The 22,423-nt window shown below is 71.7% G+C and overlaps 5 protein-coding genes across 5 annotated transcripts; 4 read left to right on the top strand and 1 right to left on the bottom strand.

The window, feature by feature from the left end:
- Positions 1–23: 23 nt before the first annotated feature.
- Positions 24–590, top strand: AURANDRAFT_59915 (hypothetical protein; the record flags this gene model as incomplete). The annotated part of the gene is made up of 1 exon (XM_009036337.1): positions 24–590. The coding sequence occupies one exon, from the start codon at positions 45–47 to the stop codon at positions 354–356; it is 312 nt and encodes a 103-aa protein (XP_009034585.1).
- A 1,580-nt stretch (positions 591–2,170) lies between these two features.
- AURANDRAFT_17013 (hypothetical protein) lies at positions 2,171–2,530 on the bottom strand (the record flags this gene model as incomplete). The annotated part of the gene is made up of 1 exon (XM_009036082.1): positions 2,171–2,530. A coding segment is annotated over one exon (360 nt), but the record flags the coding sequence as incomplete, so codon positions are not given.
- Positions 2,531–2,760: 230 nt separating this feature from the next.
- Positions 2,761–3,111, top strand: AURANDRAFT_22124 (hypothetical protein; the record flags this gene model as incomplete). The annotated part of the gene is made up of 1 exon (XM_009036338.1): positions 2,761–3,111. The coding sequence occupies one exon, from the start codon at positions 2,761–2,763 to the stop codon at positions 3,109–3,111; it is 351 nt and encodes a 116-aa protein (XP_009034586.1).
- Positions 3,112–13,435: 10,324 nt separating this feature from the next.
- AURANDRAFT_62200 (expressed protein) lies at positions 13,436–15,448 on the top strand (the record flags this gene model as incomplete). Its single annotated transcript, XM_009036339.1, has 1 exon — positions 13,436–15,448. One exon carries the CDS (start codon positions 13,436–13,438, stop codon positions 15,446–15,448), a length of 2,013 nt encoding a protein of 670 aa, XP_009034587.1.
- Positions 15,449–16,322: 874 nt separating this feature from the next.
- On the top strand, positions 16,323–20,262 carry AURANDRAFT_62199 (hypothetical protein; the record flags this gene model as incomplete). The annotated part of the gene is made up of 7 exons (XM_009036340.1): positions 16,323–17,420; positions 17,518–17,764; positions 17,886–18,171; positions 18,241–18,315; positions 18,481–18,762; positions 18,831–19,145; positions 19,545–20,262. The coding sequence occupies 7 exons, from the start codon at positions 16,323–16,325 to the stop codon at positions 20,260–20,262; spliced, it is 3,021 nt and encodes a 1,006-aa protein (XP_009034588.1).
- Between the last annotated feature and the right edge of the window lie 2,161 nt (positions 20,263–22,423).

Below are 22,423 nucleotides of genomic sequence, written 5' to 3'. Positions count from 1 at the left end.
CCCTCCCAGTTTTGCTAAACACAAGCAATCAACACATCTACATCATGTCTGGACGCGGAAAGGGAGGCAAGGGACTCGGCAAGGGCGGCGCCAAGCGCCACCGCAAGGTGTTGCGCGACAACATCCAGGGCATCACGAAGCCCGCGATCCGCCGCCTGGCTCGCCGCGGCGGCGTCAAGCGCATCAGCGGCCTCATCTACGAGGAGACCCGCGGTGTCCTCAAGGTCTTCCTCGAGAACGTCATCCGCGACTCCGTCACGTACACGGAGCACGCCCGCCGCAAGACGGTCACGGCCATGGACGTCGTCTACGCGCTCAAGCGCCAGGGCCGCACGCTCTACGGCTTCGGCGGGTAAATCTTCCCGCTGAGCCCGGGCGCCTCGACACCAAGACCAAGACCCGCCGGGCCGCCCACTCACACAACCACACCGGTGTTTTCGAACACCACCCTTTCGGAGGAAGACTTTCGCGGACCGCGGCCGGCGCTTCGAACATTCGCTCGCGGCGCGCCTCGCGCTTCGCGCTCGTTCGATCGACGGGGCCGCGCCGCTCGCGGGGTTCGAAGTCGGGGGCGTTAAGAACTAAGCCATAGTGCGCTGGTAGGAGGTTAGGGAGAGCTAGGAGGCATGCTCGTCGTCGCCATCGGCACGTTCCTCAAGCTGCTCGCGACGGTCGCGGCCGCGGGCCGCCGCCGCCGCCGGGCCTACGCGCCCATCCCCGCGGGTGACGACGGGGACGCTTAAAGAGCGCGGCCTAGAAGTCGGGGCGGAAGGCGAGGACGCGGGGGAAGACGTCGTTGGGGAGCTCGACGAAGACGCGCTCGTAGAGGCGCTCGCCGGACTCGGCGACGGCGCCGGGCGCGCGGAGCTCGCGGCGGAGCTCGAGGAACTGCGCGGTGCAGTAGGGGCGCTGCGCGGTGCAGTAGGGGCGCCAGCCGCCCGCCGCGCGGACCGCGGCGAGAAGGTCGGCCGTGGCCCTGCAGTGGCGGCCGCAGCGTCGCGCGTAGGCCTTGGGGTCGTCGCCGTCGTTGGCGCGCGCGTCGAGCGACGCGCCGCGACTCAGGAGGAGCTTGCACATGTCGGTGTATCCGCGATAGGCAGCCCGGTGCAGCGCGATCTCTCCGTAGCGGTTGCGATCACCGACTCGCGCGCCCGCGTCGAGCAGGAGGACCGCTGCATCGCAATGGCGGTAGTCAGCGGCGCCGTGCAGCGGCGTCCAACCACCACCGGGCATGCCAACGTGGACATCGGCGCCGCGCTTGAGGAGCCACGTGATGGCCGAGCACCAGCCCTCTCGCGCTGCGTACCACAGGCACGTATAATAACCTGCACGCTCCTCGACGCGCGCCGCCGCCCACGCAATACACACGAACGAGCGCGTCAACGCTGCGACCCGAGGCAACATGGCGCTGCGCCTCCGCCAGGAACGAGCGCTCGCGGGCGTTCATCTCGAGGGCCTTGACCTGCGACGTCTTCTTCGGGGCTGCTGCGCGGCAAACAAATGAACACGTTGAACCCCTCGGGCCGCCGTACTTTACAGGTCCCCCCTCGCCTCGAGGAGCTCGAGGACGCCGAGGGCGTCGTGGCGGCGCTGCGCGTCGGCGACGTCGAGGTCGCCCGCGGCGTCGTAGAGCCGCCGGACCTGGCGGATGTTGAGCTCGCACTCGCGGACGGGGTCCTCGTTGCGCGGGAACGTGTCGAAGTAGACGTGGCCGGCGAAGCGGGCCCTGCGGAGCCAGTAGACGACCTCGCGCGCGGCGAGCGCGTGCACGAATTGTCGGAATTTAGACGAATTTAGACGAGGCCCCTCTGAACTCGTCGAGTCAGACGAGGGGGTGTCCTTACGCTCAGTAGAGGGGTCGCGGGCGCTGCGCCAGAACTGGATGATGTGGCCGAAGGCCTCCTGCGGGGTCGAGGCGGGCGCGCTGCGGAGGGACGCGCGGCGCTCGGTCTCGCGCGGGAAGAGGAGCGTCTCGGAACTGGAGCAGTAGCGGACAGAGGAACCAGCGAACAAGGAGAATCTTCGAAGAAAGGGTGGTGTTCGAAAACACCGGTGGGGTTTGTGTGAGTGGCGCCGCGGCGCCGGCCGTGCGCGCGACTTATCGGACGATCGAGCGCGAGCCGTTCGACCGGGCCGCGACGAGCGTGGTCGCTTAGGCGGACGCCTTGGATTTGCTCTTCTTGGGGAGGAGCACGGCGTGGATGTTCGGGAGCACGCCGCCGGACGCGATCGTGACCGTGCCGAGGAGCTTGTTGAGCTCCTCGTCGTTGCGGACCGCGAGCTGGATGTGGCGCGGGATGATGCGCGCCTTCTTGTTGTCGCGCGCGGCGTTGCCCGCGAGCTCGAGGATCTCCGCGCAGAGGTACTCGAGGACGGCGCCCATGTAGACGCCGGCGCCGACGCCGACGCGCGTCGCGTACTTGCCCTTCTTCAGGAAGCGGTTCAGGCGCGCGACCGGGAACTGGAGCCCGGCCTTGGCCGCCTTGGAGGTGCCCTTGCCACCGGCACCGGTCTTGCCCTTGCCGCGGCCGCCCTTTCCTTTGCCAGACATGATTGAGTGTGTGTGTGTGTGTGTGTTTGGGATGTGCTGAGGAGAGCGCTCGACGCCGAGACGGACTTGGGATTCCGGGGCGGAAGCGCGCCGGGTAACGGCGTCCGACCAATCAGAAACGCGGGCTGGCTCGCTCGCGCCCCGGAAAAACAAGAGCTCGGCGCCGCGGTTGGACGTCCTCAGCAAAACCAAACACACTCGCAATCACCATGGCCAAGACTCCCTCCAAGAAATCCGCCAAGGCGCCCAAGAAGGCCGCCGGCGGCAAGAAGAAGAAGACGCGCGTCGAGTCGTACTCCACGTACATCTACCGCGTGCTCAAGCAGGTGCACCCCGACACGGGCATCTCCAAGAAGGGCATGTCGATCATGAACTCGTTCATCAACGACATCTTCGAGCGCATCGCCCTCGAGGCCTCCAAGCTCTGCCGCTTCTCCAAGAAGGCGACGCTCTCGTCCCGCGAGATCCAGACCGCGGTCCGCCTCATGCTCCCCGGCGAGCTCTCGAAGCACGCCGTCTCCGAGGGCACCAAGGCCGTCACCAAGTTCTCCAGCTCCTAGAGCGCGGATCGGACCTCGACGCTGCCACCAGCACACATCCACACCGGTGTTTTCGAACACCACCCTTTTGGAGGAAGAATCTGCGGAAACGCGGGCGCCGCGGAGCCGCGGAGCGCCGCGCTTCCCTTCGTTCGACGCCTCGCGCCGCGCTTCCCTTCGTTCGACGCCCCGCGCCGCGCTCGTCGACTGCTCTGGCGCGCGCGCCCGCCGCCCCCCTTCGAGTTGTAAGCACCGTAGTTATCACACGACCCCTGCGGTCCGGCGTCGGCGCGTACGGGTCCAGCGACGCCTCCGGGCAGTTCATGTCACCACCGTCCCAAAAAGAACCCACACTCACTAACCTTACAGCAGCTTCGAGATCGACCCCCGGTGCTTCATCAAGTTGCCCGTGAGCATCTTGTCGATCTCGACGCGGACCTTGTCGAAGACGGCCGCGTCGACGGGGTCGCCCTCGCCGTCGACGATGCGCCTCTTGAGCTGGCGGAGGAGCTTGCCCGAGATGTTGACCTGGGTCTCCGAGGACTGGTCGATGAACTCGTCGTAGAGCGCGCGCGCGGCCGCGGCGACGTCGCCGCCGTCCGCGGCCGTGCGCCTGAAGGCCGCGATGGCGTCGAGCGCGAGGTAGTTCTCCGTCGCGTACTCCTTGTCGAGGAAGGCCTTGACGGCGGCGGCCGTGCGCGGGTTCGCCAGCAGCGCGGACGCGTTCGCGACGGTCTCGCGCCGCTTCAACTCGGGCGGCGGCGACGCGGCCGGCGGCGGCGGCGACGCGGCCGGCGTCGCCGGCGGCGCCGCCGCGGCCTTCTTCGCCGGCGACGGCGACTTGTCCTTCTTCTTCCGGCCCCACCCGAACAGGTGCCGCGCCTTCTTGCCCGGCGAGCTCGCCGTCGAGCTCGACGGCGACGTCGGCTCCGACGGCGGCGCGGCCGGCGGCGACGCGGGCGACGCGGGCGTCGTCGCCTTCGGCGCAGGCGTCGTCGCCTTCGCCTTGTGCTTCTCGTTCTCGCGCTGGACGCGCGACGCCGCCGCGGTCTGGCTCAGGCGCCGCCCGTCGGCGAGCGGCTTGTCGTAGACCTTGCCGCCGCCCGCGCGCGTCCTCGCCGGCGCGTCGTAGGCCGGCTCGGCGACGACCTCGGCGCGCGGCTCGTGGCGCGCCTCGCCGTGCGCGGCCATGCGCCGGTGCGCGGCGTCGTCCGCGTAGCTCACGCCCTTGTACGGCGACGCCTCGCCCTCCGCGAGCCTGCGCGGAACCCGCATCTTCGACCCGACTTCGACGCGCGCGCGCCGTTTCGATCTTCGGCTCTACTTCGAGAACGCGGCGAGAGCCATCGATTCGTCCAAAAGTCGGCCGAATCGACGTCGATGTGACCGAAGTCGGGACCCCCGGAACCGGTCGGTTTCCACACAGCCGCTCGCTCGCGCTCGCGGAGCTGCGCGAGCAGCCGCTTCCGCTCGTCGTCGTCCGTGTGCCGCCGGTTGCCGCGGCGCACCTTGTGGACGATCATCGCCTCCGCGTCCTCGACGTGCGCCTTCTCCGGCCGCGAGCTGACCCACATGCCCTTGCGGTCGTCCCAGACCTACCGGACGACGTGTGTTTCCCCCGAGTTCCGCGAAGAAACCAGGACGCCGCCCGAGAGACCGGCCGCCCCGCGTCGTCGTCCGTCTTCTCGTCGACGCCCTCGACGGCCTCGTCGAAGCCCTCGAGGGACCAGACCTCGGGCCGCTGGATCGCGTCGGGCGGCGCGGCGCCCAGGGGCAGGAACGCGTCCGCGTCGCCCGCGGCCGCGCGCGCGGCGTCGAGGAGCCAGCGCAGCGCCGTGTCGCGCCGGAGCTCCACGGCGAGGTCCCCGTGGAGCGCGTCGTGGGCCCGCCGCGCGCGCGCGCGGAGGTACGCCGCGGCGTCGCTCCGGACCTTCGCGGCCTGTGTGGAATTCAAATCTTCAACCCGACTTCAATGTGAGCGTATGCGACAGTTTCGACGCATTCTCTTCGGCTGTGCTTCGAGAACTCGACGAGAGCAATCGATTCGTCCAAAGATCAGCCGAATCGACTTCGAATTGATCGAGCTAGAGAATTCTGAAGTTTGGTCAGGACCACCCAAACCAGTGGTCGATTTCCACACAGTTCGCGGCCCGCTTGGCCTCGGCCTTGCTCGGCCCCTTCTGGCGGACCATGTTCCGCGGCCGCAGGGCCGGCGCGCCCTCCCGGAGGGCGCTCGCGGCGGCCGCGGGCGCCTCGGCGGGCGCCTCGTCGTACCACGTGTGCCGCTCGGCGTCGACGGCCGCGCGGAACGCCTCGACGTCGGCGGACGACCCGCGCGACGCCGTCGTCAAGTTCGTGTACGCCGACGCCGTCGGCGGCCGCCGCAGGTCGAAGAAGTCGAGCGCGGGGATGTCCGCGGGCCGGCCCTCGCCTACGGAGCGCGACGGTGTGTTTATTTCCCCGGTCGAAACCCGCCGCGGGACGCCGGCCCTCGCTCGCGCGCGCGGACGTCTGCGTCTGGGCCTCGACGCCGGACCGCGACCGCGGCCGCGCGGCGAGCACGGCGTCGCGCTTCGGCCGGTCGGCCTCGGTCGACGCCGTCGACACGCGGCGCTGCTTCGCGGGCTTCGTCAGCGGCGCCGGCGCCGCGGACGACGCGCGGCGCGCGCGCGACGGCGACGGCGACGCGGAGAGCGACGCGCGCCGCGGCTTCGGGGCCGCGTCGGGCGACCTGGAGACCGACGCGCGCCGCGCCTTCTCCGGCGACCTCGAGACCGACGCGCGCCGCGGCTTCGGGGCCGGCGCGGGCGCGGCGGCGGCGGCGACCCGGGACCGGCGGCGGCCGCGCTGCGGCGGCGGCGCCTCGGCCTCGGCGACCGCGGGCCGCGGCACCGCGACTTCGGCCGGCGCCGCGGCCGGCGGCCGCGCGGACGTCGGCGGCCGCTTCTGGGTCGTCAGGCCGGCGACGGACGGCCGCCGGCTCGCCTTTTCCTTCGTGGTCAAGGCCATGCCCTGCTCGTTGAGCAGGCGGTTCAGCGTCGCCGGGTCGACCTTGTCGAGCAGATCCTTCAGCGTATCTTCCGTCGTCTCCGCGCGCGTCTTCCGCTTGGGCTTGGGCGCCTCCGTGCGCCGGGGCCGCGGCGCCGCGCGCGTGCGCCGCTCCGTGCGCCGCGGGGCCTTGCCGCCGTAGGCGCGCGCGGTCGTCTTCGTCCGCTCGCGCTTCGACGGCGGGTCGGCGTCGGGCGCGGCCGCGGGCGGGAGCGCCTCGACGGTCTTCGAGCGCTCCGTGTGCAGACTCGCGAAGGAGCCGGAGTCGTCGAACAGTTTCGACCCGCCTCCGGAGAGCGCCGGCAGCGACTGCTGCCTCGCGAGCAGGGGCGCCGTGGAGTCGGCGTCGAGCGCGGCGCGCTCGAGGTCCGTGAGCGGATCCTCCGGCGGCGGCTGCGCGCCCATGCGCGCCTCGAAGGCCTCGCGGGACTCGTCGCGGCCGAGCTGGGGCTGCTGCACGTAGACGCCGTACTCGGCAAAGTAGTTGGACGCGCGCGCGTGGATCCTTTTCGTCAATTTCCGCGACCGGTGCGCGGCCCCGACGAACTCCTGGGGCATGAGGTGGAGGGGCACGAGCTCCTGGGGCTCGATGGACGTCGGCGGCGCGCGCCGCTTCGCGATCTGGGACGCCGCGACGACGGCCGGGTTCGACGGGTTGCCGCCGCCCTCGGCCTCCGCGAAGACGCGCGGCGGGTACGGCGCGTCGTCGCGCTCGCTGCCGAACTGGGGCGGCGGGTCCGGGTCCGGCTGGGGCGGCCGCGTCCGCGGCGCCGTCGCGCCCGCGATGCGGTGGGGCCGCCCGTAGGGGTCGAAGGGCCCGCGCTGGTACCGCGGGTCGTAGCTCAGCCGTAAGATCTGCTTCCGCGGATCCTTGACCGCGTTCGGGCCCGTCTCCCGCAGGCCGCGGCTCTCCGGCGGCTTCGCCCAGCCGTCGACGGCGTCGTTGCGCTCGCCGCGCACGGACGTCGACCGGGGCGCCGACAGGACGCCGAGCATGCGCTCCGCGCGGTCCGCGAGGGACTCGGACGCGCCCCATTCCCGCAAGTTGACGTAGGCCAAATCCTTGCTCAGGCCCACGGCGCCCACGACGTCCAAATTCGCCACGACCTTCTTCGACGCGGCGCCGGCCCGCGCCGCCCGCTCCCGCATGATGGACCGCTCCTCGTCGTCGTCCTCGGCGGCGCTCAACCGGCGGATGAAATTCGTGAACGCGGCGCCGCCCTCGGGCCCGCCGTCGAAATCGCCGACGCAGAGGAACGCCGCCCGCGCGAGGAACACGCCGACCTTCGCACCCAGGCCGCCGGCGGCCTTGATGTCGTCCCAGACCTTGCGCTCGACGTCGTCCTCGAGGCGCACCGCGGCCTGGGCAGCACAAGAGTGATTCAACGTCGCTTCAACGTGAGTGTTCTGCGCGCGCGCGTTCCGGAAAAAGCATTCACGCTTCGAGACCGTTCCGAGAGATGATCGCTCGTCCAAAAATCAGCCGAAACGAGTGGAAAACGACCGAGAAAGGAGCCTTTGAAGTTGGGAATTTCGCTCTCTTGTGCTGCCCTGACCGCGGCCTTGGCCGATCGCGCGGAGAGCGCGGCCGGCGCGCCGCGCGGCGACGGCACCTCGGGCCGGTCCTCGGGCACGAGGGGCGGGATGTTCGCCGCCGCGCGCGCGTCCCTGGCCGGCGACCGGATGGCCTCGGCCTCCGCGGCGATCGCGTAGTCCAGCGGCGTCGTCCGCCGGTCCTCGAGGAGCGCGCGCTCCTCGGCCTGGCCCCGCGGCGTGTAGAGCGTCGACTCGCTCTCGAGGAAGTCGGAGCCCGCGATGGACGCCTCCGGCGCGTCGGGCGGCTCGTCGTCGCGCGCCGCGTCCTCGTCGTCGCCGTCCGGCTCGGGCTCGCGGTAGGCGCGGAGCCTCTTGATGGCCTTGCGCCGCGCGGCGTCGACGGCCTGGGCGGCCGTCATCTCGCCCCGCTCCAGCGCGCGCCACTTGGCCGCGGTCTTGTTCTTGCCCAGGCCCGCGAGCGTCGCGAGGTCCGCCCTGGAGACCTGGTGGAGGTCGTTGAGCAGGTCGCGGACGTTGTCTCCCAGCGGCCGCGCCGCGAGCTGGGAGTTCATCATCGCTTCGTCGACGGCCTCCTCCGGCCGGTGCTCGTCGTCGCCCTCGACGTTGCGCCGCACCCAGTCCTCGAGGCTCAGGATCGTCTCGCGCGCGCGCCGCGGCGGCAGCAGCGACCGGATCGTCCGGAACCCGGCGACCTGGAGCGCCGTGATCCACCGCGCGACGGCCCGGTGCGCGTCGACCTCGTGCTTCGACTTGACGAGGCTCGGCGGCATGGCCCGGTACGTCGCGAAGGCCTCCCGCGCCGTCGTGCCGCCCCGGAAGGTCCGCGGCACGTACGTGCGGAGCGCGGCCGCGCGCAGGAGCCGCGGGAGCGTGTCGTCGAGGCCCCCGGGCACGTCCGTGAGCGCCGACAGGCCCGCGGGCGTCGAGTCGTCGTCGATGGCGGCCCGCTCGTCGTCCTCGCCCGCCGCGACGCGCGCGCGCGACTCCCGGAGGTTCCGCGCGGCGACGCCGAGGCGGCCCATGAGGCTCTCGGGCTGCCGCGCGGGCTTCCAGGACGCGACGGCGGACTTCTTCGGCTCCAGGTGCCGCGCGCTCGTCGCGGAGCGCTCGAGGGCGGCCTGCAGCGCGCTCTCGCGCCGCTTCGGGGACGCGGAGAGGCTCGAGCCCTGGCGCTGGAGCGACGGCGACGACCCCTGGCGCTGGAGCGACGGCGTCGAGCCCTGGCGCTGGAGCGACGGCGACGACCCCTGGCGCTGGAGGGACGGCGACGACGGCTGGCGCTGGAGCGACGACCCCTGGCGCTGGAGCGACGGCGTCGACGTGACCGCGGTCGCCGACGACGACTGGTGTACACCCGGGCCGTGCGGCGCCGACGACTTGTCGCGCGGGTCCTCGTAGGCGCCCGCGATGAGCGCGCGGCGCCTGCGGCCCGCCTCCTTGGGCGCCGCGGCCGCGGCCGCCGAGGCCTCCATCTCCGGCGTGACTCCGTCGGCGCCGACGCCGTCGAGCAGGAGCCGGAGCCGCGGGCCGGGCACGAGGTCGACGTCGTTGTCGGGCTTGGGGAAGTAGGGCGACCGCGTCGCGTTGATGAACTTGGCCCAGGCCTCGGCGTGGTCCGCGTCGCGCGTCTTGAGCACCTTGTCCACGAAGGTCTTGGCCCAGGCGTCCTCGCGGTCCGCGTTCGCGCGCTCGTCGGCCTCGAAGCGCTTGTAGTCCGCGTCGACGGCCGCGACGAAGCTCCAGAGGTCGCCGCTCTTGAGGTAGCGGTGCGCGAGCCGCAGGAGCCGCTGGTTCACGTCGAGCTCCACGGTGCGGCGCAGCGCCGCGCGCCGCGCGAAGACGCTGCGCGCGAAGGCCGCGACGGTCGTCGCGGCCCAGGTCTCGCGCGCGCGCGACGCCGTCGTCGCCAGGTGCTTCGCGCGCGTCTGGGCCCGCGCGCGGCCCTTCCAGCCGCGGACGCGCGACTGCATCAGGAGGATGGCGTTCATGAGCGCCATGCGCGTGTTGTTCGCCCGGATCTCGAAGGCCACCGCGCGCGCGGCGACGGCGCGCGCGAGCGCCTGGATGCGCACGGCCGAGTCGTACCTCAACCACCACTTGCGGTTGCCCGCGCGGCCGCGGCCGTCGATGCCCCGCGCCACGGCCTGGATCGCGACGGTCGCCGCGACGCACCCGAGGAAGCCCTGGGTCTTGACCATCTGCATGCGCCGCGCCTTGAAGTCCACGTCCTTGCCGAAGCCGCGGCACAGGCGGCCGCGCGCGACGCGCTGGCCGTGGACCGCGGCGCGCTCCATGGTGAACCTGTGCCGAAACCAAATCTTCAACCCGACTTCAATGTGAGCGTATTCGAACGATTTAGACCAGACTCTTTCACTGTGCTTCGAGAACTCGACGAGAGCAATCGATCCGTCCAAAAATCAGCCGAATCGACTTCGATTTGACCGAGCTAGAGAATTCTGAAGTTTGGTCAGGACCACCCAAACCAGTGGTTGGTTTCGGCACAGTGGTGAACTGGGTGACGGCCGCGACCTCCGCGCGGAGCGTCGTCCTCAGCACGTAGGCCTCGCGGAGCTGCGCCCGGAGGAGCGGCTCGAGCATGTCGAGCTTCACGCGCGTGCCCGCGCCGTGGACCGCGGACGAGTTCATGTACTCGTCGTCGTGCGCGAGCTCGCGCTTCGTGCCGTCGGCGCCGACGACCGTCGCCTGGCCGGACCGCTCCGCGCGCAGGTCCTTGCGCGCCTTCGTCTCGCGGCGCTTCGCCTCGTTGAGCTCCTCCTTGAGGTTCTGGGGCCCGCCGAGCGACTTCCGGCGCTCCGCGGCGATCATCGTCGACTTCTTCCGCTCCAGCTTCACCTTCTTCTCCGCCCGGAGCTCCCACATGAGGTCCTCGGCGTACTCGCAGCGCTCGAGGAGCGGGATGAAGCGGCCGAGCTGGCCCCAGAGCTCGCGCTTCGCGTCCGCGAAGACCTCGATGGGCACGAGGCCCAGCCTGTGTGGAATTCAAATCTTCAACCCGACTTCAATGTGCGCATATGCGACAGTTTCGACGCAAGCTCTTCGGCTGTGCTTCGAGAACTCGACGAGAGCAATCGATTCGTCCAAAAATCAGCCGAATCGACTTCGATTTGATCGAGCTAGAGAATTCTGAAGTTCGGTCAGGACCACCCAAACCAGTGGTTGAATTCCACACAGGGCCCAGCCTCGCGAAGTCCTCCACGGCGTCGACCAGCTTCGCGCGGACCCGGTGCTTCAAGCGGGCCTCCGGGATGCGCGTCGCCGCGGCCCGCGCGGCCTCCGCGGGGATGCTCGACGTCTCCGGCGACGCGAAGCCCTCGTAGGCGACGGACTTGCGCCGGACCTTGTCGCGCGCCTCGGGGACGGGCGCGGCCGGCGGCGGCGCCTGGACGACGGGCGCGACGGAGACGCGCCGCTTGCTCGGCGACCGGGGCCGCTCGTCGTCGCTGCGGCCGTCGTCGCTGAAGTCGAGCGCGGGCGCCGCCGCGGGCGCCGCGGCCTCCGCTTTCGGCTTCGACGAGCCGAACATGCCCCCGAAGAAGCCCTTCTTCTTCTTGCGCGCGGCCTCCTCCGCCGCGAGGCGCTCGGCCTCGGCCCGCTCGGCGTCGAGGCGCCGCTTCTCCCGGCCCTTGGGCGTGCCGGGCGTCTTGGGCGTCGTCGGGCGGCCGTCCGCGGATTCCGGCGTGTGGACGTGGCGCTCGCGGACGCCGCGGCCGCTCCGCTCGCGCTGGAGCATGCGCTTGTGGGACGGCTCGTGGGGCGGGCCCGCGCCGCGGCCGAGCTCGCCGCGCGGCGGCGGGTTGTGGATGCTCAGGCGCGCGCGCTCGCCGCCGGCCGCGGGCCGCTCGAGCGCCGTCGCCTGTGTGCAAATCAACCAGTGAGCTGGGACGTCGGGGCCAAACTTCAGAATTCTCTAGCTCGGTCAAATTGAAGTCGATTCGGCTGATTTTTGGACGAATCGATTGCTCTCAGCAAGTTCTCGAAGCACAGCGGAAGTGCTCGTGTCAAAACATTCGAATACGCGCACATTGAAGTCGGGTTGAAGATTTGATTTGCACACAGGTCGTCGCGGAGCCCGCGGACGGGTCGAGCGACGTGTCGACCCGAAGCCCGCCCGGCGTCGTCACGACGCGCGGCGGCGCGCTGCCCTCGGGCGACTGGATCGTCACGGTTTTTTTCGTGCCCCCGGGCGTCGTCGCGCGGCTCGACGGCGGCCGCGACGGCGACGGCGACACGTCGAGCGCGAGGCCGTGCGCGGCGGGCGCGGGCGCCGGGCCGGCGACGGGCGACGTCGGCCGCGACGACGGCGTCGACGGCCGGGACCCGAACAGGCTCCCGATGAAGGACTGCTTCTGCGCGGCGGCGGGCTGCGCGCGCTGGAGCTCGAGCGCGGCCTCGACGTCGTTGAGCGCGTCCCAGAACTCGAGGAGCTCGGCCGCGGCCGCGCGGTCGTCGCGCGACGGGCCGGCATGCTCGTTGGCGCTCTCGGACGTCGTCGCCGTCGTGCCGGACTGGGCCGTGCCCGGCCGCGGCGAGCCCGGCGTCGACGGCCGGTCGTCGTCCGGGTGGCCGTCCTCGTCGAGCCTCGACCGCCAGATCTCCGGCGCGGCGACGGCCCGCGCGAGCTGGGACCGCGTCGGGCCGAGCCGGGGCGCGAGGTCGTGGGTCTCCTGGAGCTCCTCGTCGAGGTGGCGCGCGCCCGACGCGACGAGCGCGCGGCGGCCGCCGGGGCTCCCCGGCTTGCCGGCCTCGACGGCCTCGACGGCCTCGAAGTTGTGCGCGTCCAGCGACGCCGCGAGCTCCTCGAGGAGGCGCCGGATGGCGATGCGGCCCGCGAGCTTCTGCTCCACGGCGGCGACGGGGAGGAGCGTCTCCGCCGTGTGCTGGTCGCGGCCGCGCCACTTGTCGAGCTCGTCCATGAGGTCCAGCCGCCGCTTCGCGTTGCGCCCGCGCTTCTCGAGCAGCTCAAGCATCTCCGTCTTGAGCGCGTAGACCAGGTCCGCCGTCTGGTCGAGCTGCGCGAAGAGCTCCGCGCGCCGCTTCCGCGCGCCCCGGTCGAGGCGCCGCAGCCCCCGGAACCGCGGCCGCATGCGCTTGACCTCGTCGCCGAGGTGGAACTTGTCCTGGCGCGGCGACTTGGGCAGCTCGAGCTTGTACCAGTTCGGCGCCACGCAGCTGTGGTAGGCCATGGCGTCGCGCCGCTCGAAGAAGGCGCACGCGTCCGCGTCGCGCACGTTCACCCTGTCGACGCGGACGACCGCCGAGTAGGTCCCCGCGTTCGACGGCGGCAGCTGCATGGCGCCCTCGTCCGTCGTCGCCGCGTCGCCCTTCTCGTGGACGACGACGACCGTCGACGCCCGCCGCGCCGCCTGCTGGCGCCCGCCGGCCATGGACCGCCGCCGCTCCACGGCGGCCTTGCGCTGCTCGGCGACGTTGTCGCGGTTCAGGTTCCCGCCGACGCCGCCGCCGCCCGTGATCGTCGCGATGGACAGGCGCCGCCCGGGCGCCGCCGCCTGGCTCATGCGCCGCTGCATGGCGGGCTTTGTCCCGGGTGGGAGCTACGCCCTGCCCATGCCCTGCGGGCGCTGCCGCGTTTGATACGCTCCATGGTGAATGAGGTGTTGCACCGAGGCGCGCATGGGCTCATAGGGAGAGCAGCCGACCCATCGCCCAGTACGCGAGAGCAGCCGACCCATCGCCCAGTACGCACCCTGCCCGCCAGACCATGGAGCGCGTGGACATCGTCTTCCGCGCCCAGAAGCTCGGCATCGACATCACCTACGACGGCGGCCGCCAGGCGGTCGTCGTCGAGCATTTCGAAAAGGGCGGCGCGACGCTCGACAGCGCGACGCTCGTCGCCGTCAACGGCGACGCCGTGGGCCCCCTGGACCGCGACGCGTTCCTCGCCCTCGCCCAGCGGCTCCAGTCCGAGCCGCGGCCCATGACGCTCGGCTTCTCGCAGCCGCGGCGCGTCGACGTGACGCCCACGTTCGCCGTCGGCGACCGCGTCCGCGCGCGCTTCCGCCGGGGCCGCAAGTACTTCCCCGGCGTCGTGCGCGCCGTGCGCGGCGCCTACGACGTCGTCTACGACATCGCCTACGACGACGGCGACGAGGACAGGGACCTCGAGGCGGATTTCGTGAAGGCGCCCAAGGAGCCGGCGGCGCCGCCGGAGGACGCGCGGCCGCGGCTCACCGCCGCCCTCGACGCGCTCCGCACGAAGCTCGGCGAGCGCGCGGCGGCCGTCGACGACGCGGCGGTCCTCGCGTACGCCGCGGGCCTGGGCGACGACGACGCGGCGGCGCGCGCGGCGCGCGTCGCGGCGTTCCCCGCGGCGGCGTGCGCCGGCGCGGACGGCGCCTGGCTCCTGGCCCAGCTCTCGGGCCCCCAGACCGCGTCCTACGACGCCGCGGCGGGCAAGTGGACCGCCGTGCGCAAGTCCGCCGACGGCGTGTCCGAATGGCTCGGCCACTTCGGCGACGAGGCGGCGGCGCGCGCCGCGGCCGCGGGCGCCGCGCCGCCGCCGCCGGACGACGGCGACGACCGGTCGCCGTCGCCCTGCAAGCCGCGGCGGCCCGCGCCGACGGACGAGCCGGAGACGAAGAAGCCGTCGCCGCCGAAGCCGGAGAAGAAGCCGTCGCCGCCGAAGCGGAAGGCGAAGGACGAGCCGGAGACGAAGAAGCCGTCGCCGCCGAAGCGGAAGGCGAAGCGGGTCGAGTCGCGCGGCGTCAACGAGCAGAAGGGCCGCTACCGCGCGACGCTCCACCACAAGGGCCAGACCCACCGCCTCGGGTCCTTCGCCGACGAGCGCTCCGCCGCCAAGGCCTACGACCGCGCGTGCCGGAAGCACGGCTGCCCCGAGAAGTGCAACGAGGTCGACGTCTGCGACGTCTGCGGCGAACCGACCGTCGACGAGCGCGGCGACGCGCTGCCCGACGTCGTGCTCTGCGACGCCTGCGACTGCGAGACGAAGCTCGCCTGCGCGGGGCTCGACGCCATGCCCGAGGGCGCGTGGTACTGCCCGCACTGCGCGTCCGAGCGGGAGGCCGCCGGGGCCGCGGCCGCGCCCGCCGCCGCGCCGGTCGCCGCCGCGCCGGCGCCGCCGCCCGCCGAGGCCGAGGCGCCCGCGCCGGAGCCGCGCAGGGCCGACGCGCCGGAGAAGCGCAAGCGGCCGAAGACGCCCGAGGACCCGCTCGCGGCGCTCCTCGGCGGTCCCGCCGCGAAGAAGCGGCCGCGCGCGGCGCCCGCGGCCGCCGCGCCGGCCCCCGCGGCGTCGAAAGCGGCGAAGAAGGGCAAGAAGGGCGCGGAGGCCGCGCCGCCGGCGCAGCCGGCCTTCGACGAGACCGCGGGCTTCGCGCTCGGCCGGTCGCGCGGCGCGGGCGGCCGGCCGCTGAACCTCGGCAGCGTGCGGAGCGCCTGGGACGGCGCCGCGGCGCCGCCGCCCCGCGACCGGGACCGCGAGGCGCTCCTCGCGAACTTCGACGGCTGGCTCGAGCGCGAGCTCCACCCGGCCAAGGTCGGGCCCTACCGGGACGCGGTCCGCCGCTTCGCGCGCGGCGACACCTTCGACGGCCGCGGCGCGACCATCGCGCTGCGGAGCCTGGACCAGGCCCTCGTCGACGAGCTGCGCCTCTGCCGCGACGACGACGCGGGGTCCGCGAAGGCCCACGGCGCGCCCCACGTGCCCAGCGAGGCGCTCGAGTTCCTCTGCGCGTTCGTCGCGACGGCGAGCGGGTAACGTTTTCCCAAAGGTGTTTACGAGCGGCCTTAGTAGCCCCCCGGCGGCGCGAGGAACGCCGCCACGTGCCCGCAGACTTCCGCCGGGGCCTGGCGGCCGAACTTGCCCTCGACGCACTTGTCGACGAAGCCCGAGAGCACGCGACGGCGCGTCTTCACGAGCGCGTCGTAGCCGCCCGCCTTTTTGACTCTTTCGTGGTACTGCCATGTGCATTCGTTGTAGTCGTTGCGGGGGTCAAAATAAGATGGAGCCTCTTTCATGGCCGCGCCGTGTTGAAGTAGCAGACCGAGCATGCGGCGAGACGGGGCCTCCTTCTTATGACCATATCGACGCAGACACGCGGCATACGACGATGGCCCCAGATTGGGATTCGCTCCTGCGGAGAGCAGGATCTTGATGATCGCGTAATATCCTTCTCTAGCCGCGGCATAAAGAGGCGTACCAAACGGCAGGTCGCACCAATTCACGTCCGCGTTCGCATCGATGAGAATTCTAACGACATTTGTCCGCCCTTTCGCACATGCAATCCAAAGCGCAGTGGTGGTCTGAAGTTCAGCTTCTGGGATCGCATCTACGTGCGCGCCGGCAGCGAGGAGCGCGACGACCTCTGCTTCATTTCCATGTTTAGCTGCCACGTACAGGGGAAGCTCCTGCTCAGGATGCCATGGCTCAGTATGCACGCTTCCTGGCTCACTTTCGGGTTCGCTTTCTGGCTCGGACTCACCGGAGGAGAGAGCGGCGTTCACGTTCATCGAGATGGCGGGATCGGCGATCATTTGATCCACGGCCCAGAGTTGCCCTTCACCTTGCACGGTGAACAATCAAACGAGCACATGGGGCTGCCGCCGCATCTCTGAACGCACACAGCGCAACGATGCGGCCGGCGCTGCTCTGCGCGCTGGCCATGCTCTGCGGCTGCACCGGCGACTCGTCGGTCGTGGAGATCCTGCAGCGGCGCGAGGCCGCGGCCGCCGGCGCCTTCGGCGAGCCGCTGGCGGCCATCCCCATCGGCACGGAGGACGGCGGCGTCGCCGGCGACGTGAAGATCTACGAGGGCGAGGAGCCCGTCGACGCCATCGCCGCCTTCTGCGTCGAGGCGCAGCTCGAGCCCTGGTTCCGCAAGGCCATCACGGAGCGCGTCTGCGCGGGCGGCGACTTCGAGGCGCTGCCGCCGTGCGCGCGGAAGCGCGCGGTCTTCTTCGCGTCGGAGATCTCCGTGCCCGACGACCCGGAGGGGCGCACCTACCCGGGCAAGCTCGTGGTCATGGAGGACGAGGCGCCCGCGGCGTCCGTGGAGCTGTTCCTCGCCGCGGCGGAGAAGGAGATCACCAAGAACCGGACCAAGTGGGACAAGCAGCACGAGGCCTGGGAGAAGAACCGCACGAAGAACGCGGCCTTCGCCGCGGAGCACGCGGGCGTCGCGCGGAAGAAGGACGACCGGGACCGGGCCCTCCGAGAGATCGACGAGCTCGACTGGCTCCTCGACAACCACACGCTGAGCGAGCCCATGCGGCCGCCGGCGGGCTGGTTCCGCGCGGCGCTGCTCGAGCACGTCTGCGGGCTGCCGGGCCTCTCCTGCGAGGGCCGGCGCAAGCCCCTGCCCGAGCTGCCCATCACCGTCGACGGCTCCGGGAAGCCCCGCGGCGTCGTCCGGCCCTACGAGGGCGACGAGGGCGTCGACCTCGCCTACCTCTTCGGCAAGCAGCACGACCTGACGACGGACGTCTTCCGCGAGTCGCTCATGTCCTACCTCTGCACCGTCGAGGGCGTGTCCTGCACGCGGACGCGGGCCAGGGTCTTCTCGCGGTCGCCCGCGGACGTCTTCGGCGACCCGGACATGCGCTTCTGGATCAACTTCGAGATCTGGGAGGACGAGGAGCCCGTCGACGCCGCCTTCGACTACGCGCGGCGCTTCCAGCTCACGCTGGAGCAGCGCTACGCGCTGCTCCAGGCCGCGTGCGACGACGGCTACGTCGACTGCGCGCGCCCGGCGGCCGGGAGAGCACCGCGCGGCGTCCACCGCGCCGTCCCCCCGCGCAGGCGAGCGCGGCGACCCCATCGCCTTCAAGTTCGCCGTCACGGAGGGCGCCGAGAAGAAGGGCAGCATCGAGCTCCTCTCGTACCAGCGGCCCGCGGACGCCGTCTACGACTACTGCCGGAAGGAGAAGTACCTCCAGCCCAAGTACACGCGGCTCCACGTGCGCGCGAACCTCCACGCGTCCTTCTGCGCGGCCCTCGAGCTCGACCGCGGCTTCCTGACGGACGAGGAGCGCGCGAGCTGCGAGGACCGGCGTCGAAAGCCGAGAGTCGCGGTGGGTCCGCGCCGCTCCGTCGACGGTGGGTCCTCGCGATCCTTTCCTCGCGATCGTTTCCTCGCGATCCTTTCCTCGCGATCCTTTCCTCGCGATCGTTTCCTCGCGATCGCATGCCCGCGCAGGCGACGGCGGGCCGACGCTCGCGCGCGAGGAGCGGTTCAAGCAGGAGTTCACCGTCGGCGGCTTGACGTACAAGATGCCCTTCTACGACGACGAGTTCCCGCCCTGCGACGGCGTCCCGGGGCCCGACGGCCTCGAGGACGGCCTCTGGGGCGACGAAGTCTGCACGCCGCGGGAGACGCGCGCGGCCCTGGTCTTCTGCGAGCGCATCGTGCCCTTCCCCCCGGGCTGCGTCGAGTACCTCGCGCCGGCGATCGCCGCGAGCCTCCTGCGCGCGGAGCGGCGGCGGTTCATCATGACGTCGCGCGCGGCGTCGCGTCGCGGGTTCTTACTTTGGCCCGAAACGGTCGCCCGCAGGTCGCCCTTCGGCTACGACTACTACCTGAGCATGGGCGAGCTCCGCGACGCGGACAACGACACGATCGTCGCCGCGTAGCGCGCCGGGGTCCGGACGTTTCGGGGAGCGCGTCTCGCATCCTCCGTGACCCTCCAAAGTCTCTCGACCCTCCGGAGCCGGGCATCTCTCGACCCTCGCGAGAGCATCCTCCGCCGGAGCGCGCGCGCCCTCTCGACCCTCCAAAGCTTCCCGACCCCAAGGTACCTCCGGGGCGTCGAGCCGCTGCCGGCCGAGCTCGAGGAGCTCACGGCGAACCTCACGGCGCTGAACGCGTCGCTCGCGGCGCTCGAGGAGACGCACGAGCTCGCGCGGCGGTCGCTCGCGCGCGCGCGCGGCGCGCGCGAGGTCGCCATGGAGGCCATGGGCCACGCCGCGGGCCTGCTGGCGGAGCTCCGGGCGACGCTCGCCGGCGCGCTCGTGAAGAACGACCGGAACGTGACGCCCGCCCAGGCCATCGCCGAGGCCGCGGACCAGTTCCCGCCGTCGGCCGCCCGGCGTCCTGTCGTTCGTCCGAACTCCCTCGCGCGTCGACCCCGCGGCGCCCCCCTAGGCTCCCGCCGACGCTCGCGGGCGGGCTCGCGGCCGCGCGCGAGGCCGCGACGGACGTCGGCCGCGCGGACGCGCTGCTCCACGCGGCGCGGGACAACCTCAACGGCGCCAACGGCCAGCACGGCGACACGCAGCCCCGCGCGGACCACCTCGAGACCATGTCCCGCGTCTTCAAGGAGGGCCACGAGACGCTCACGGACAAGAAGCGGCGCGAGACGAACGACAAGCCCTGCCAGAAGATCTTCGGCGCCTGCTGCGCCAAGGAGACGGACAACGGCGGCAAGGACATCAAGTGCGGCGGGGACTTCGAGGACGCGTAAGGGTGGGTGTTGTGCAGTCCCGCGCCGAGTCGGGAAGACGAGCTTCAGTGGCCGCCGGCGCGCAGCGCGGCACGCCGCGCGTGTCTCGGACAAATGTATTGGAAGATATGGCCTGAGGCCTCGACTTGCGCCACGACAGCGTCCTCCCGCGCCACTCCGCTCGTCCGTAGAAACGCGCGATCCAGCGTCCAACAGCACCATCGACGCTCGGTGCCAGCCCTCCGCGACACCCGGACACAGCTGCGACGCGCGCGCAAGCCGGATCGCGCGAATTGTCGCCCGATCGGCTCAAATCGCCGGATCTCCCGCCGAGGCCACTCGTTTCGAGGCGAAACCCCAAACGCGCAGCCTCGAGAGCCGCATCGCAACCCTCCCGCCCCGCAGGCCTCGAACAGCAAGATGAAGGTCGCCGCCGTCGCCCTCGCCGTGCTCGCCGCGCCCGCCGCGGCGCTCATCCCGGCCGCGCAGACGTCGGCGGCGACGTCGACGAAGCTGTACGGCTACGTGCCGAGCGGCATGTCCAAGGAGGAGTGGGCCAAGATCCAGAAGAAGGAGAAGGACGCGAAGAAGGGCAAGAACTTCGGCGTCGGCGGCGCGCGCGGCTTCCAGTCTCGGTCGTTCAACTCGTTCGTCAGCGCGATGGAGAAGGGCGAGGCGGGCCACCTCTTCGCGGTGAACCCCGAGGACGTCCGCTCGGGCAAGGTCGCGCTCAAGGACGTGCCCTACATGCAGCGCGGCGGCTCCTGGGACAACTCGGACCTCGCGGGCAAGAAGGGCTGGATGAAGACGGGCTTCGGCATGACGGCGTTCAACGACGGCAAGGCCGACACGACGAACGTCAAGAAGTGGACCAAGGAGGACAAGATCTACAGCAACACCAAGCCCGACATCGGCATCTTCGGCACGGCCATCAACTGGAACGGCAAGGGCGGCGCCGACGACGGCGTCGCGGCCCGCGCGAAGAAGAACGGCGTCTCCGCGGACCAGCAGATGTGGCGCGACTCCGGCGCGCTCTCCAAGCAGGAGATCGCCAAGATGAACCGCAAGAGCGGCGCACCCAAGATCGGCGCGAACATCAACGCGCCGGAGAAGAAGTTCTTCGGCCTCTTCTAAGCCGGAGGCCCCGCCGCCGGGCCCCGGCGCCGCGCCGCCCGGCCACGCGCCGGGATGCGCCGCGGCGCGCGGGCCCCGAAACTCCGGGGCGCGCGCGGGCGCGCGCGTCGCCCCTCCTATGCTGTGAATAAGTAGAAAAATCCACCAGGGTCCCGCGCGACGTCCGACGGGCCGTTTTGAAAGTGTCCTGCGGCCAAGGGGTAGCCTCTCGAGGAGGCCTTCGGGGCCGGGGAATAGGGCCGCCAGGGGAACACAATACCCCCGCCGAAACTCGACTGCAGTATGCTGAGTCCGAAGGCTGCCACGCGGCGAGCCCGGCGAAACTCAACCTTAAAACTCAACATCCTCGAACAAAGATTTTTTCACGCTTCACCTTCGCCCCGAAACCGCGCAGTCGCAGAGCATGTAGGTTTGCGCAACATCGTCGCGCGCACCTCGGAGTGTCGACGACAATCGTCCCAAAAAGATGGGCAACTTCCCGCCGCCGGCGCAGCCCGTGGAGCGGCCGGCCTTCGGCCGCCAGTCGCTGCGGCTGCGGCGCCTCGCCGAGGACGACGCGCCCGCCGTAAAAACGCCCGCGTCCGAATGTTCGAGCGATGCCGGGCGACGATCGCGTCGCGCAGGTCACGGCGCGCGCGCACGTGCCGACGGTGACCATGCACCACTACGACGTGCTCCTCGCGGCCGCGCGCGTCGCGCTGGGCCACAACTGCGCGTTGTTCGCGCCCTTCGCCGGAGATCCGACGCAGGACCCGCGCCGCGCGGCGTCGCGACGGTTTTCAACGGTCGTGTCGCAACATCCGAAACGGCCATCGCCGGCGCCGACGACCCCGTCGCCGCGCTCGACTGCTTCTGGGAGTTCGCGCACTTCGTCGACAACCTGCCGGCGGTCACCGAGGCCGCCGTCGCGGCCGTCGTCGGCCAGGTCCACGCGCAGGCGCGGCCGGCGGCGCTCGCGGCGGCGACGCGCTGCGTCTGGAAGCTGGCGGAGATGTCCAAGGTCGCCGAGACCGCCGCGCTTTCCGCGGGCCTCCCCGCGCGGCTCGCGGACGCCAGGGCAGCAAAAGGGTGATTCAACGTCGCTTCAACGTGAGTGTTCCGCGCGCGCGCGTTTCGGAAACAGCACCTATGCTTCGAGAGCGCTCCGAGAGATGATCGCTCGTCCAAAAATCAGCCGAAACGAGCGGAAAACGACCGAGATAGGAGCCTTTGAAGTTGGGAATTTCGCACCCTTTTGCTGCCCAGGCGGACGTGCTCGCGCGCGCGTCCCACGCGGACCGCGCCGACTTCCGGAACCTGCCCATCGCCGTCGTCCGCGTCGTCCTCGGCTGCCTCGCGGCGCTCGCGCGGAAGCGCGTCGCCGTGCGCGACTTCGTCGCCGACGAGGCCGTGGACGCCGTGTCGCGCTGCGGCGAGCGCAGCGGCGCGCGCCAGCTGCTGGAGCACCACCCGCTGGACCGCGTCGACGCCCACGGCTACGAGGCCACGGAGGGCGATTATGTTGGTGTTGTCGCGACGGCCGTCGAGCTCGTCTGGTACGCGGCGTCGTCGTCCAAGGCCGCGCGGCGCGCGGCGCTCGGCGCGGCCGGTTTCTCGCGGCGTCCCGGGACGGTTTCTCGAGAGCAAAGGACACAAACACACAACCGTAGGCCTGCGCCTGCTGCGCGAGGCCATGGAGGAGCCGCGCCACGGGGCCGTCGCGAAGCTCGCCGCGGCGACGGCGCAGCTCGCCGCGCGCGAGCGAGTCCGCGAGCGGTCGCGGGGCGACGGCGGCGGCGCGGGCGACGTCGCGCGCGCCGCGCTCGGCGCCGCGCGGCTCTGCCTCCGGAGCCTGGGGGACGCGGCCGTGCCGCGGGGCACGCTCCGGGTCGCGGCGACGGCGGCGCACGCGCTGAGCCTGCTGCGCCACGCGTCGCTCGACGACGGCGCGTACACGGGCGACGACGCGCGCTTCGAGGAAGCCACGAAGGCCTGCATCGCCGCGCTCCTCGCCGCCGGCGACGACGTCGCGGACCGCGACGACGCCGTCTTCTGCCTCCACGGCGCGCTGGCCCACTTCGAGGGCGCGGGCCGCGCGGCCGACGGCGACCACCTGCGGACGACGCTGGCCACGGTCGCGAGGCTCGGCCACAACGCGCGCGCGCAGGCCGCCTGCGCCCAC

Source organism: Aureococcus anophagefferens, assembly GCF_000186865.1.
Source record: "Aureococcus anophagefferens unplaced genomic scaffold AURANscaffold_4, whole genome shotgun sequence".
Lineage (NCBI taxonomy): Eukaryota > Pelagophyceae > Pelagomonadales > Pelagomonadaceae > Aureococcus > Aureococcus anophagefferens.
The sequence above is the reverse complement of the archived record's forward strand: the minus strand, read 5'-3'. Positions and strand labels throughout refer to the sequence as shown.